At 33.3% G+C, this 15,402-nt stretch overlaps 1 protein-coding gene across 4 annotated transcripts in view; it reads right to left on the bottom strand.

The window, feature by feature from the left end:
• The window catches only part of PTPRD (protein tyrosine phosphatase receptor type D), a 604,004-nt gene that overhangs the window by 165,153 nt on the left and 423,449 nt on the right, over positions 1-15,402 (bottom strand). For all 4 annotated transcript variants that reach the window (XM_074197507.1, XM_074197506.1, XM_074197505.1 and 1 more), the window contains one exon: positions 8,319-8,409. In XM_074197507.1, the coding sequence (XP_074053608.1) occupies positions 8,319-8,409 (91 nt within the window). The remainder of the gene's footprint in view (positions 1-8,318; positions 8,410-15,402) is intronic.

The raw sequence follows: 15,402 nt of genomic DNA on the forward strand, positions 1-15,402 counted from the left end.
ATATAAGCATTACTTGACTTTATAGACATATTTTAAGCCATACTTTTCATTATATTCTTAGCAAAATACACTTTATAAAAGAGCAGATTTCCTCCTACCAACATAATATGATTGAATATTTTTATTTGCACATACGAAACAGATATGTCACTTATAAATATGTAAATAGTGTCTCATATTTCATGGTTTTTCAGGGAGGTTATTTTATTTAATCATTTAGGAGGTTATTCATATTTTAATCCCCACAAATTTCTCCTTGATATATAGCATTCCTGGTATAGCTATTCCTCCTTCTACTTTGTGTAAACTAAATGAAAATTTATTTAAAAATGAAAATAAATTCTGCATTGAAGAGGGGAGTACTTTTTCTCTAAGATTAACAAAAACTATTTTTAGATCATATGTTGTTTTGAATATCCATAAGACTATGCTTCTATACTCAATTATTATAAATACTCAATAATAAATAATGTAATATGATATGAACTTCAATAAATTATAAGGACTGATCTAATAATTGATAAGAATCAAAGCTCCTAATAAAAAGACAATGGTGTCAAAAAAAGTTTAGATCAAAATCTTCATTTTTTTTGAGTCTTAATTTCTTCATTTGTCAAAAAGGAAAAAAAAGGTTAAAATACATGATTTCTAGGATCCTTCCCAATATTAACATACTTGGATTCAGTCGAGGACTTTCTACTGGATCCTGATACCATATATAGCTTAATAATGAACTATAGTTTTTCTTCTACTCATTGATACTTATAAGTTCTAAGGTTTACAAAGTTCTTTAAATGATGTAGATAGGTGGCACAGTAGATAGAGGGCCAGGCTTGAAATTAGGCATTTACTAGTTATATGGCCCTGAGCATGTCACTTAATCTTGTTTGCCACCTATCTCACAGCATGGTGTTAAGGATCAAATGAGGTATTTGCAAAGCACTTACACCCAGAGACTATCACATAATAAGCATTACATAAATGTTATCTATTGCTAACACCATTACAATATACATTGTTTTATATAAGCTTTACAATGACAATTAGGTAGATACTAGAGGAATTCTATTTCACATTTCATGATGAGGAAATAGGTTCAAAGAGGTTAGTATGGCAACCCCAAGGAGTGAGAGGAAGGGTTTGATTTCAGTCTATCCCATTCCATACCACTATCCATTAGGCTTATACTATTCAACTAACTAAATAGAAGTGGTCTAATGAAGATGGACTTTTGACTACATATACTTTGATCACACATGTGGCTTGTCTTGATACACTTTAAGAAATAATTTAAGCTTTCATGAGTGAAAATAATGATGATTAGATTTATTTTAGTATCTAAGGAGAAAAAGGTACATAATATAGAGCTAAATGACATCTTATTCTGGTACAATAGGTTGGAAGCTCTTCTGTTCCAAGAAAGTCATCTTCATCTTGTTGAACAAATTGCAGATTCACATTGTGTACTAGTCCTTTATTTTTAATGGACAATGACAAAAACCTAAGTGTTTTATTCCACTTATTACACTAGCAAATATATTCTTGATCAGGAAAAAAGTTTTTTTGCACTGACTGATGGCTTGAAACTTCCTCTCATTTCCTCTTTGTCTTCTCTTGGGCAAACTGACCCAAAAATCATAGAAAATTATAGATGCAGAAGTATTCTATAGCAACTTATGCAACTGGCTCAGCTTTTTGCTATGCAAGTGAAACTAACACAGTGGATGGAGGAATGAGATAAATGGGACAAGATAAATGTCAATACAAAAGTGACTAGAGGTAATTTTTATTAAATATTTTTATTAAAGCACATGCTCACTATATTAAGTTTCAATTATAGTCTCTTCAAGATCCTAGTAATTGAGTATGGATCTTTTCCCCCCTTTGCTGATTACCTAATTCACCAGGCAGTTAACACAAAGGAATCAAGAGTCATGTTTACTCCAGATTCTTAAAAGACACAAAAATGAGTGAGAGATTTTTAACTAAAACTTCGAGAACACAATATCACAACAAAAAAAGTCTGTCTGTCCACATAATTATTATCTTTGAACAAGACTATTTCTGATATTCACATATTCTATTATTTCGATTTAATCTATTAATAGAAAAGAAATACATAAAACATATTTTATCTATATGTCTAAAATACTTTTAAGAATCTTTAACATTATTTCCCACATGAACTTAAATCATTCAACCTTTCCTGGCCTCAGTTTCCTTATCTGTAGATAGCTAAAAATTGATGAACCTATGTTATTAAAAGATGTGTTAAATTTGCATCTTTTCTGGTCCCCATTGCCACTACCACCCTTTTCTGATCAATAGCAGGAGGTAAGATTGTAAAGAGGAACCTAAAATTCATACACAGATCTTCCCAAAGATCAATGGAGCATTTTTATAAATTATATCATAGATTAAAGAAAAAAAAATACATTCTGATAATATATGTTAAATCAGGGGAAATCATCCAGACTTCTGCTTGTCAGGGTCTTTTGGTCTTATGGTATGTAAATCTCGGAGAAGTTACAGAAATCCACAGTAAGATCAACAGAAGACTAGATGTTACTGAAAACTTTGGGATGACTTGGTTATGGAACTTGAAAGTTTTACCAACTCTGTTATTATTTGAATTTGTTAATGAGCTGTCCACAAGACGGCATAAATAAGTTAGTCTATTTCCCCATAAAACCCTATAAATATGAGACTTCAATCCCTTGCCACACCCCAGGCATCTTTCATCTGCAACTTTAATCCATAGTTACACAAATGATTCTCTGTCCTTCTCTTCCTCTGCCTTCTCTTCCCTATACTTCCTACCTTCATTAAACGCCTCATCCCTGACATCAAGTAATCAGACTCAGGACCCCTTCTCTCTACATGGCTTGTCTCTGTACTTTCTGTGCCTTTTTAAAGCATGAAGGCAGTATCACTTCCAACTGCCATCAAGGTAAAAGAACTGGAACTGTCTGCCCCATTTCATAATTTCTAAATTAATTGGCAGTTCAAAAGAACATCAGAGGGGACAGATAAATGACCCACTGAATAGGCACCAATCTTGGAATAAAAAGGACCTGAATTCAAATTTGACCTTAGACACTTGATACCCACTATCTGTGTGTCTTAGACAAGTCACTTAACCCCATTACCCTACAAAAAAATAGGAGCCAGTAGATCTGAGTTTATGACTCTTTCGCAACAAACTAGTCTAATGATTTTTTAGCATAGCATGTTCCAATTTCTCCTCCTTATCCCCTACTTTACCACATACTAGAGCTCAATTTTCCAATCTGTTATATAAATACATTTGACTAAATGTCCCCTAAGGTCCTTGATAATGTTCAGTGAACAGCTCAGATTCTTTAATTACATATAGAAAATTTAGATATTAATGGAACTGAAAAAATAATTAAATATGTGAATCAACCTTGATATCTCTTTCTGGTCAAAAGTTTGATTGATTTTGTAAAACAAGAAAAAATGATCATGTTGTAGAATTTTGTTAAATTCTTTAACTACTTACAAATAAAGTAATGTCCTCAGAAGTGGAGTGCCTTAAGTTCTACTGACCCTAAGTTTATACTAAAAAAATATTTGATAATTTGAAAATGTATTTGTCTTACATATAGAAGGTTAGGTTAGCTTTCTTTTAAAGATGCAAATGTTCATATGGAAGGTTTTAAAAGTTTTCTTTTTAAGATAACCTCAAATTCTAGAAGAAATATTGCTTTTGGGGAATCAGTCAAAAGGTCAGTCTAGATGTAATATAAATGCTAGGAGTCACTAAGTATGTTAAAAGCAAACAGACTATTGGTCAGATATGTATCCCTTTGAAAGCTGGTTAATCAAATACAAACAACAGTAGTGAATATATCACCATATTACTTCCATCTCACTGACCAAAACCTGAATATACCCTTGATTGCATTTATATTTTAGAGATAGGATGTTATCATAATTCATCCATATTATTGTTATTCCCAGAGTTACTATCAAAACTCTTAGATAATTGAGATATTTGAATTATGCTAGTCTCCATGATACTCCAAATGTCCACTATACATCAAAATTATCTATTTAGGTCACAAATGGAATTCCTTTAGGTTGGATTTATTTGGTTGGAATTCTTTTTCTATTGTATTCTAAATGATGAAGATGTGTTTGGGTGCAACAAAAGAACTATACTGACTACAATCACAAACTGGTCTCATCTTCCTGTTACAAATCAGTAAGATACAATTAAACTCAGATATTAGATGATATGCTTTAGGTTGACCCCGGACCCGTGATCAAGTCATGACTTCTATCATAACATCCTGAACAACTAGAGGAACAAGGTAGTCCACTGGAAATAATATTAACTTTGATCTGAATCCTGGGTCAGTCATTTGCTGTGTGATTTTTTTTTTTAATTTTTCAATTCACTTATCCCTTCTGGGCCCAGTTTTTGAGGTGTGAACTAGATTTCCTCTAACTTTTCTTATGACTAAATATATAATTACATGGTTCTAAATAATTTCATTTCTCTGACCTTAGTTTCTTTATTTGTAAAGTGGAGATGATAATCTCTTTATCTACCCCAGAGAAAAATGAGATGAAAATAACTTTTAAACCTTTAAAATACATAAATATGAACTATTACCCCTAATTATAGTTAATACTTTCATTTTTATATTGCTAATAATAGATGTGCTAAGCTGGTCTTGATAACAGAAATTGTGTTCATAGAATTTATCACTTTGGAAGGTCCCCTAAACAGAATGGAACAAACTAGAAGATAATATTGGGAGTAATTCTCCTTCAGAACCATCCCTCAATTTTTATAGGCATAGATATGAGTCATAGCTGCAGAAATCCCCTTAGGCCACCATTCTCTCATTTGAGGGGTTTCCAACAAATTGAATTACAGGCTTTTAAAAAAATTACTTGGTCAAACATATTTAAGACTTTCATCTGAGTAGTGCTGCTTTGTCATATTTGGCAGTGCCAAGTGGGACGATGAAATTACGACAAAGCTTTTATATTATCCACAGGAAAAAAAAAAGAGTCTGGAGGGATCAGAAAGTAGATGAGTAAGCATAAAGTGAGAACATCACTTACTACTCATTCATTCTCCTCTACAATAGTTACTTGATGTATTGGAGGTACTTCCAAAAGATATATCAAGGGCTTGGGTTCGTTATCAGAAATAATTTTCATTTTCCAGTCAATGCATATCTTATTTCTTCCACCATTAATTCTACAATGTGGTCTCAATTATATCAGTAAAAGAGTGGGAAACAACCCATCCTGACCCAAATATTTCTGAATTAATAAATGTTCTTTATCAAACTATTATACAGATTAATGCACCACAACTTGCAGGATGATTAAAATGACCCTTTGTTATGAGAATCAGCAGCACAGACCCATAGAATTTAATTGCAAGGAAGTTCAATGTCATAGAGCCTTACACTTTAATCTATTAGCCCTACTGCATTATGATGGGGATTCTGGAGGTTAAAATAGGGCTGTAATAGTAAGTCAGCTTTTGTTACTTACTGCCAAATGACTTAAAAAATAGATCTTAATGCTTAAATACATTTGATACAATGTTGGATCTCAGCATCATGAAAAATTTTTTTTTTATCAGTTTATTTTTTCAGAATAGGAGTGGGTCACACTGTTTTAAAACTCTAATTCTAATCAAAATGGAATGGAGATATTGTTGGAAATTATTTGAGAACTGATTAAAATAATGAAGAATATTTCAGTCTTTAATTGATTAGTCAGCTGTAAGAAAAATCATATCTTGTTTTGAATTACTTAGGAGAGACCAACTTATCCTTTTGCATCTTCTGGTGAAAAATTATTATTCTTCCAGAATCGCAGATAATGATTTTCTTCTTTCTAACTTCTGAATGATAGGAAAAACAGCAATTTAAAGAGTATCAAAATTATTTGATAATGTAAGGGTAATAATGCCTAGGTTATTTGATAAACCTCTTAACCACTGACTTAATGACAGCACAGGGCTAACTAGATAGCACAGTGGATAGAGTGCCAGCCCTGGAGTCAAGAATGTAGCCTCAAACACTTACTAGCTGTATGACCCTGGGCAAGTCATCTAATCTCATTTGTCTCAATTTCCTCATCTCTAAATTAAAATGGAGATAAAATTGGCAAATAATTCAATATCTTTGCCAAGAAAACCCCAAATGAGGTCATAGAGAATCAAACATAGCTGAAATGATTAAACAACAAATGACAACACAAATACTTAGAGATGATTTTAAGCCTTCCCCATTCTTTTCCTAAAGCTCACTTTGTATCCTCTGCCATGCTTGTTTTCTACTACACAGAACAAGATGCCACTGCCAGGTTAAGTTTATCACTACTCATCTCACGGCACATTCAAGTGTTGCCATGAGGAACCATCTCCCTCAGCCTCTGGTTCCCCTCACATTAATCTAATCCCTCAGATTAGATTAGGTTTCTCCCTAGAGGATGGAATTTTAAATTCCTCCCAATGTCCTTTTTTATCAAGGGCAGAAATTGAACTCTGGCTCACTCCAGACTGCATCTATTGCTCTGTGTGGTTTTAACAGCTTGGAACATGTTTTCGTCCTTTACTCCCATCTGCTTTCCTGACTCCCTTTGCATGTTATCTTCCCCCATTAGACTGTAAACTCCTTGAAGGCAGGGACTGACTTTTTATTAATTACATCTCCAGTGCTTCTTACACTGTTTAATACATACTTAATAAATATATAACTGGATAAGTTTAGGTCAAATAGAACAAGGTAGGTAGTGGAAGAAATCATTGTGAATGATAAAGATGAAATGTTAATGGAGTTTGTGGAAGGTTTTGGGGACTCATAAGGTTTCAATGCTAAAATAAGCAGTGTAGATTACCTAGTTCAAGAATCTCAATTTACACATTAGTAAATTAAGGCATGAAATAAAGTAACTTGTCCATATTCACAGAAAAAACAAGTGGCAGGGCCAAGATTCAAACTCAGTAACTGTTGTCTTCTGAATTCAAATTCAATCTCTGTTTCACTCCACCACATTGCCTGTAGTAAACATTATTTTTCTGAAAATGTTATAGCAAGTTCTTCTTATTAATTAATTAAACATACAGAGGAGCAAAAACCCTAAACAAAGCCAAACTAAACATATATATATATATTTATATATATATATATATATATACAAACATACATATATATAAATATATGTATATGCATAAACATCTATAACATAAAACACATATACATATCATACAAATAATTTAAGAGTTCTTTGTTTATGCAAATCTATTTAAAAGAAAAAATTTACTTTAATAAAAAATAATATTAATAAAAATAAAGATTTTAAAAATCCTTTGCAGAAAGATTCACAACAGTATCTATTTAAATAGCAATATATTTTGTTATATTTACAAATGGAGCTCAGTTACTAAATATGCTTAGGGCTGTCTTTTTACTTTTCTGTGCTTCACTTTTTTCATTCATAAAATAAGGAGATTAGATGGATGATAAATAAAAGTTCATTCATGTAGGAGTCCTATAAAATTAATTTACAAAAATATAATTTTTACACAGTTTTTTTTTTCCTTTTTTTGAGCAACTGATTATAAAAAAATGAAACATCCATGCAATTCTTTCCAAGCATGTTTTGGGAAACCAAGACCATAAATAGTCTATGTATTTATTGTGTGTATTGTATTGAATTTATTAGTAAATTCATTTACCAAATGAATAATAACAATTTTTAAATACCTATTGGAATAATGAAGTATTCCATGAAGAGGACACAAAGACTAAATATAATGCTATAAATTCCCCCACCCCCTTAAATCTATTTTTAATTCCTGGATTTAAAAATGAAAGAGATTGAAAAAATAATATCTTTATCAAAAGAATGATATGAATCACTCAGAAAGGCCACAATTTAAGTCAAATGTTAAACTATGGTGCAAATTACAATTTAGTATTTGTTATAGCTTAGCCGAACATTTCATTAATGAAATCAACCATTTCTAGAGTTCATATTGATGATTATTAAACCTTTAAGACAGCTCAATTCAACTCCTGTACTTCAGCAACTTGGTTTACAATGAACAGAGAGGAAAATGTTAAAACCAAAAATAATTAGACCAATTGTGCACTAATTTAAGCAATGGCATCTTTGTGCTAGTCCCGTATGGAAAGTAAAGATAACCCATACTAGAAAGACATGTAAAGGTAGCAAATAGCCTAGAGACCACCATGGTGTGATCACTATTTAATTAATTAAACAGTCAATGTAATCAAATAAACAAAGGAGAAATTCACCTCATCTAATTCCATTTCATCTGGACTTTCCCATGGCTTAATAAATTTTCCACGTGACTTCTTCAAAGGCACAATTACTATATAGTAACCCCTAAAAAGAAATAGTTACAGACAAAGTGGTTAAAACAAATTCAAGCAGATAAAACTATCTTATATACAGATTAAGATTAAAGGCAAATTAGATGGAAGGCATATCTTCCTCTAAAAGTACTAATGATCAATTGCTTAACTTTTTCAAACAAAAAATACTGTTATTTCATTGCAACTTTGATGAAGAATTTTTATATCACTAGGAAGTAATTCAGAAATACAGATTATCAACTAGCTCCCTCTGTAGAATATTTTATTAGAGAATTACCCCACACATTAAGAAATTAAATAACTCATTATAGTCACACAACTAGGTTGTTTCAAAGGCAACCCAACCAGGTCTCTCTGTTTCCTTAGATAACAAGAGGTCTTATTTTGCAATAAACATTTTAATCACATCACATCCTCTCCATTTGATAATGGGCATTTTTGCAAGGTAGAATAAGTATACTACAATTGTGCACTAGATTTGAAGGCATAACTAAAATTACATTTAGATAGGTAGAATTTCTGTAATATGAACCCCCCCCTCTATTTTTTCCCTAATCTCTTCTATAAACTGTTCATTTATTAAAGAAGGGCAACATCTATTAAATTCTACTCTGATGTTCCATTATGAAGTATAATTGACTGTGATGACGCAAATGTCCCAGAGCAATAGCTCTCACAGCTCCTCCTTGAGCCAAGAAGGTTTCAAGTACAGGATTACAGGTGGACTTTGTGTCTAGTTCTCAGATCAACCTTGGGAGTCTCATTATCAGATCAGCCATCAGGAAATGATTTTTTTTAACTACATCTCACGAAGACCTTCTGTTAAGGTATTGGGGGGCTGATAAGGCTGCACTAACTAGAGATCATGATGCTTACAAAAGAAGACTGGTGATAATGATTTCTTCCTCCACTTCTGTTAATTTTATCCTAATATAATCAGGAATTATGAGATATTAATGTGTTAAAATATGTATAATATTAACTAAGCATGAGAAAGAATGAGGGAGTATCTGTCACTAAGCTTGAGGAACAAAGTTATAAATATACTTGCTAACCACTTCTCAGAACATCATCTTTTTTTCTCATATCAAAGAAAAAAGGAGCTTCCAATACTTCACAATCCATATGCAATCATATGGAATCACATAAGAGTCAATGCCAACAAAACACAAAGTCTGATAGATCTAATCAAGATGGAAATACTTTAATTTTATTCTAATCACTGGAATGCTTCATACTGAGTGATGAATGTTTTTATTCCAGCAACTTGAATTAAAGAATGGAGGGACCATAATTTGAGTCTGTGGAGGCAATCTTGTATAGATAACATGAGGAGCTTTTTCCCTTTGTCTAGAGTAAAGACACTAAACTATTCAATTAGTTAGCCAAATAGTCAGTAAATTAGCATTTATCAAGCACCTACAATATGCTAACAACAATCTATTATGCAGCTATTACATACTGTAAGTTTTGCTTGATATTGGAAGATATAATAATTTTAATAAAAATAAAGTTCCTGCTTTCACAGATCACATAGGCTAAGAGATGTTATAAGATAACAAAAAGTCATATTAATACATGAAATTATATGATAAATGCAATAGAGAGGTATAAGGCAAATATCTATGTAAGGTCCAAGAGAATAAGCTGTTAGCAATTGGGGTCATCAGGAAAGGCTTCTTGAAAGAGCTATCATTTGAGTGGTCATAGATGAAAGTGGACAATTAAGAATTTAATAGGCAAAGAAGGGGATCACCTATGAGTTTTTGTCATTTTGAGTCAGGAAGTCCAAATATTACATTAGTGTTGAGGATGCTATTAAATTTTCAAACTCTCAAGTACTGAGTTACATTTTTCTATAGCCTTCTCTCAATCCCAGTTTTTTACTGTGTCTATTTGCTTACCCCCCACCCTGTCTCTTCTCCCTTCTTTACATTCTTCCACAATATTTAATTATACCTTTAACTTGTGGCTAGGAAATGAATGGAACTACCCCCTCCATTGAAATTAATTAGCAGTATGGCAGTATATCTATGATATTATCCCTTGATAGCTCTTCAAAGCTTTCATGTATGATAGTCAAAACAATGACCTTTATGTGGAACTCCACATAAAATTGAAAATTCCTTCCTCTGCCTCAACCTACCAATCCTTAAATCTTTATAAGTTTAGACAGAGCTTAAAATTCATTTTCCTGACTTGTAGATGTAATTTGTGTAAGCAAGTGTAATAGAATTTAAATAGCACTATCTTTAAGTTGGAGGTACTAAGTACAAATTCTGCCTCTCATGTGACATTGGACAAGTCATTTGATCTTCAGTATCCTTGGTTTCTTCATTTGTTTAAGAGAATTGATTGAGATGGTCCTAAAAATCCCTTCTACCTCTGACTCTGCTACTGTGGTCCTAAGTAAATTACACCTATCCTCTTAAAATCCTCTGAAGAGTTTATAAATATGCATTGTCTAAATTCTGTATTAATACCTGCTTCCTTCTCCAAGAGCAGGCATGGCTGCTTCAATTCAGATAGCCAGCTCTAGTATCTGAACCAAAGTATCATCATTATTCAGTTCAGGAATTTGAATGAGTTCAGGGGTTGAATGAGATAATCTCCAATAGAGGAAAAGATTCTCTAGTCCTCTCACTATTTGATCTCCAAAGTTAGGCAGACTCACACAGGACTTAAGAGTTGTGTGACTAATGTTTATCTGCATTTCATGATGAGCTATAGTCCCCATGCATTTTTTTTAAATAGGGAATACTTATGTCAATAAATGATCTTCATCTAATTAATAATTTGTATAAAACCTTTCCATATTGGATGGTCTTTCAGGTTTGAAGTTCACAGAAACTTTCAATTTCTCTATTTAACCCAAAGAATCTAAACCTTTGTTCTTTGTTACTTGAATCATAAATCATGATATTTTTTCTTCTATTTTATCCTGAGAGGATGCTATCAGTGCACAAGAAATCAACCTCAGCTGCTAACTAGGACAAATGCCCTCAACAGATTATACTTATACAATGAAGGTAGAGATGGAAATAAAATCAAGGAATTAAGCTGAAAAGCACACTGAAAAGTTTTAGTAATTTTTCTATATGATATTACCAGTTTTCAGGTCAGGAAGTGAAATACTGATTTTCAGTGCATAATTAAGACTTTTTGCTTTCCCATCCATATGTCCTGGCTCAAGATATCTTCTCTTATAGTTCTATCTAACATAATCCTATTCATTCATCAAGAACTAGGAAAAAATAATGTCATTAAATTTTCCCTCATTGCTTAATGATCTCTCATTTCTCTCAACTTCTGTTTCATCAACTTTGTGAGTTTGTTATCTCTATCCAGATGATGTCCAGATTTATAAATCTAGTCACAGTTTCCCTCTTGAACTCCAATCTTCCATCATTGTCTGTTAAGTGTTTCAAACTGGATGCCCCACAGTTATCATGAACAAGAGATGTTTAAAACAGAACTCCCAAATTCTCCTCCAAATTCATACCTCTTTCAAAATTCCCCATTTCTTTTAAGGACATAATCATCATCCTTTAATCAACTAGTTTTTTTTTAAGGCAATGAGGTTAAGTGGCTTGCCCAAGGTTTATCAAGTGTCTGCTGCCGAATTTGAACTCAGGTACCTCTGACTCCAGGACTGGTGTTCTATCCACTACACCACCTAGCTGCCCCCTAATCACCTAGTTTTAAAACCACAATGTTATTTCCAACTCTTTACTCTGCTTCACTTCACATATACAGTGGGTCACCATATCTTGTAAATACTATTTCTGCAACATCTCTCATATGTATTCCTTTCTCTCTACTCATATACACAGTCACTTGGTTCAGGCCCCTCATCACATCTTATCTGGACAATTGCAATAGACATCTAATAAAAGATGAAGTTCTCCCTTAATTCTCTCCCAACTCTTGTCTCCCTTCACAAATTGCCAAATTGATCCTTTTAGATCAGACCATGGCAATCCCTGTTTAATAAATCCTAATAGCTTTCAGTCAACTCCAGGATCAAAAACAAACTCCAAGTCTAGCATTTAAAGTCCTTCAGAACCATATTCTAATTTTAGTTAGTCAATCAATAAACATTTATTAACCACCTACTATTTACTAGGCACTGTGCTAAATTCTAGGGATACAAAAAGAGATAAAAGACACAATCCCTGCTCTCAAGGTGCTCCCAATCCAACATTACTTTGCTTTACAACCTTTCCCATCCTTCATGATCCAGACAAACTGACATTCTTGTTCTTCCTCACACTGGACAATATATGACACTATAAGATAATATAGACCTCCCTTCCCCCACAGATAGCATATACGCCCTACTCTATTTTATTTTTTAGTTTTTTGCAAAGCAATGGGGTTAAGTGGCTTGCTCAAGGCCACACAGCTAGGTAATTATTAAGTGTCTGAGGCTGAATCTGAACTCAGGTACTCCTGACTTCAAGGCCAGTGTTCGATCCACTGCGCCACCTAGCCACCTAGCCACTCTTCCTATTCTATTTCTCTTAGCCTTCGTAATTTCCTTCAGTTCTTGGCTGGTCTTCCCTATTCACTCTAGTTTCTAGGACCTCTTCTGTCCCAACTCAATTCCCCCGTAGTTATATTGCTTATAATTATAAATGAATCTATGGGCTTCCCTAATACAATGCAAATCCCTTGGAATCTTCCCTACACTGCTTAATTACTATCTTAGTATTCACAGGAACTAGTATAGGCTTTGGCAAGTACTTAATAATCACCTAATTGATTTACTATTATGTGAGTCTATTTTATGGTACTTAATTCACACTGCTCTATATTGTAGCTATATGCATTGCAGTCTTATCCATTGTGAGATTATAAGTACCTGGGGAATCATAGATGTCTATTTTTGTTTATTTTTTATTTACTAAAAATTGTTCTTTCAGTGTTTTGCACACAGTGTGCAAAAAGTAATTTAGGCACAGGGGACAAGAAGTCTAAAGACCTATGTCTGACTCTTAGATAGCCACTAGTCATGTAACTTTGACAAGTCATTGTATCACTGAAAGCCCAGGTTTCCTTTACTGTGAAAAGTAGCTAGGAGTATCTTCCCTGCTGATCTCAGGATCAAATGTACATATCAAATCATATAAGGTGGAAGCATTTTGAAAATTGACTAATGGAGTCCTATTATGTGAAAATTATTAAATGTTGTCCTGAAAATGAGGTATTTTTTATTAACATTAGGCAAATGAACAAATGAATTCTTATTGATCTCCCCAGAGTAGTCTACAATTTTTACAGAACCAATTCTGTTATGTCATACCTCTAAAAATTCCATTTCATAAGCAAAAAATAGAAAGCCTGAAAACTAAGATAATAGCAAATGTACCATTTCCCCAAAGTACTGCTTCCTACTTTTTAGCCCCGTTCTCCCTGAATGGAAAATGGGTCATTTATGGATTATGCTTCTTTTACATAGTCTTTAGCAGAGTTTCTTCTGCAAATATGTCCTACATAGTTCCCATTTCTCACTATCCTACAGGATCACATAATTCACATCTCTATCCTTTCTCAAGCTCTGCCTCCATTCTGTTTCTCTGAAAAACATCAGTATCCCAATGCCATCAAACTTTTATTTGGATTGCTCTGGGCTGGAAAAATATCTGCTGTAGAATCTTTAGAACTAGCATTTGCTCTAACAAATGTAGAAGCTTTGAAGATCGGAATGGAAACAACATTTTAGCCATAGAACCACCATTAAAAAAATTATGAACTAAATGAGAAAACAAATGGCATCTCTTGGGAGTAACAATAATAATAATAATAATAATAATGATAATAATAATAATAATAATAATAATAATTTTTGTCCTTCAATCTTGAAGAAGACCACAACATCAGGGAGATGATGCCATGACAAGTAAATGAATTAGATTAGAGTGAGGGGTTGTTGTGCTAACTCATCAGCTTTACTTTCTCCTCCAGAGTCATCTGGGTCCAGTGATCAGATATGAATTAGGATGACTGGAGATGGCCCTAAATGTGAGGAAATCGGGGTTAAGTGATTTGCCCAGGGTCACGCAGCTAGTAAGAGTCAAGTGTCTAAGGCTGAATTTGAACTCCTGTCTTCCTGATTCCAAGGTCAGTGCTCTATCCACTGAACCACCTAGCTTCACTTGGGACTAACAGTGCCCTGTTGCCCTTCTTGCACTAAATCCAACATTGGGGCTGTTCGAGGTAATCTTTTCTCATTCTTCTGGTGATAAGCATGGACAGCACACAAATTTCAGGGAGCATAAAGGGCTCAGGGGAGGAGAGATCAGGGACAGAACAAGTTTCCTCTCACTGTTATCTATTTGGAAAGAAAATGTTTTATGGATGTCCAAGACTACTCAAGAATTTTATCCCTGAGTTTGGAAGTAAGAGAAGAGATGTTTGTGCAAGTAGACAAAGCAGCTTTCAATCACCAAAACTGCATTTTTCTCATACACAAAACTATCAGTCAGGATGTCAAACAGTTCTTACCTAAATAAGAGCTGGCCCATGGCCATAACTTAAGCATCAATTTTTCTGGAAGTATGAAAAGTTCTACATATCTCTAAAGAAGTATCTGCTCTCTTTCCATGATCAGATACTAAAGAATAAAGTAGGCAAGATGTTATCCTTCCTAAATATGGGTAAGATTTCCTATCATGCTGTCCTTCTCATGTCAGTGTCATAGGAAAGATTTCCTACAACAATACTAATAACCAAGATTTGCAAAGTATTTTAAGGTTTGCAAAGTCTTTTAAGGTTTGCAAAGTCTTTTACAGATGTTAAGTCATTTGAAGTGAGTGGCTTTCAGTGATTATCCCATAACAAATTAACTAAGGTCATTAGATGTCAGCAGGTCTCTTCATTCCTTTCCCTTAGTTCTAATGTTGTTTTTCAGTCTGATCCTTTTTTAATCTACTTTTACACTATTTCCCTTCCCTAGGCAAGGTGGTAATAGTTTCCAGAGTTGGTTAAGATGTTTCTACAA

Source organism: Macrotis lagotis, chromosome 8 (assembly GCF_037893015.1).
Source record: "Macrotis lagotis isolate mMagLag1 chromosome 8, bilby.v1.9.chrom.fasta, whole genome shotgun sequence".
In the NCBI taxonomy this organism is placed as follows: domain Eukaryota; kingdom Metazoa; phylum Chordata; class Mammalia; order Peramelemorphia; family Peramelidae; genus Macrotis; species Macrotis lagotis.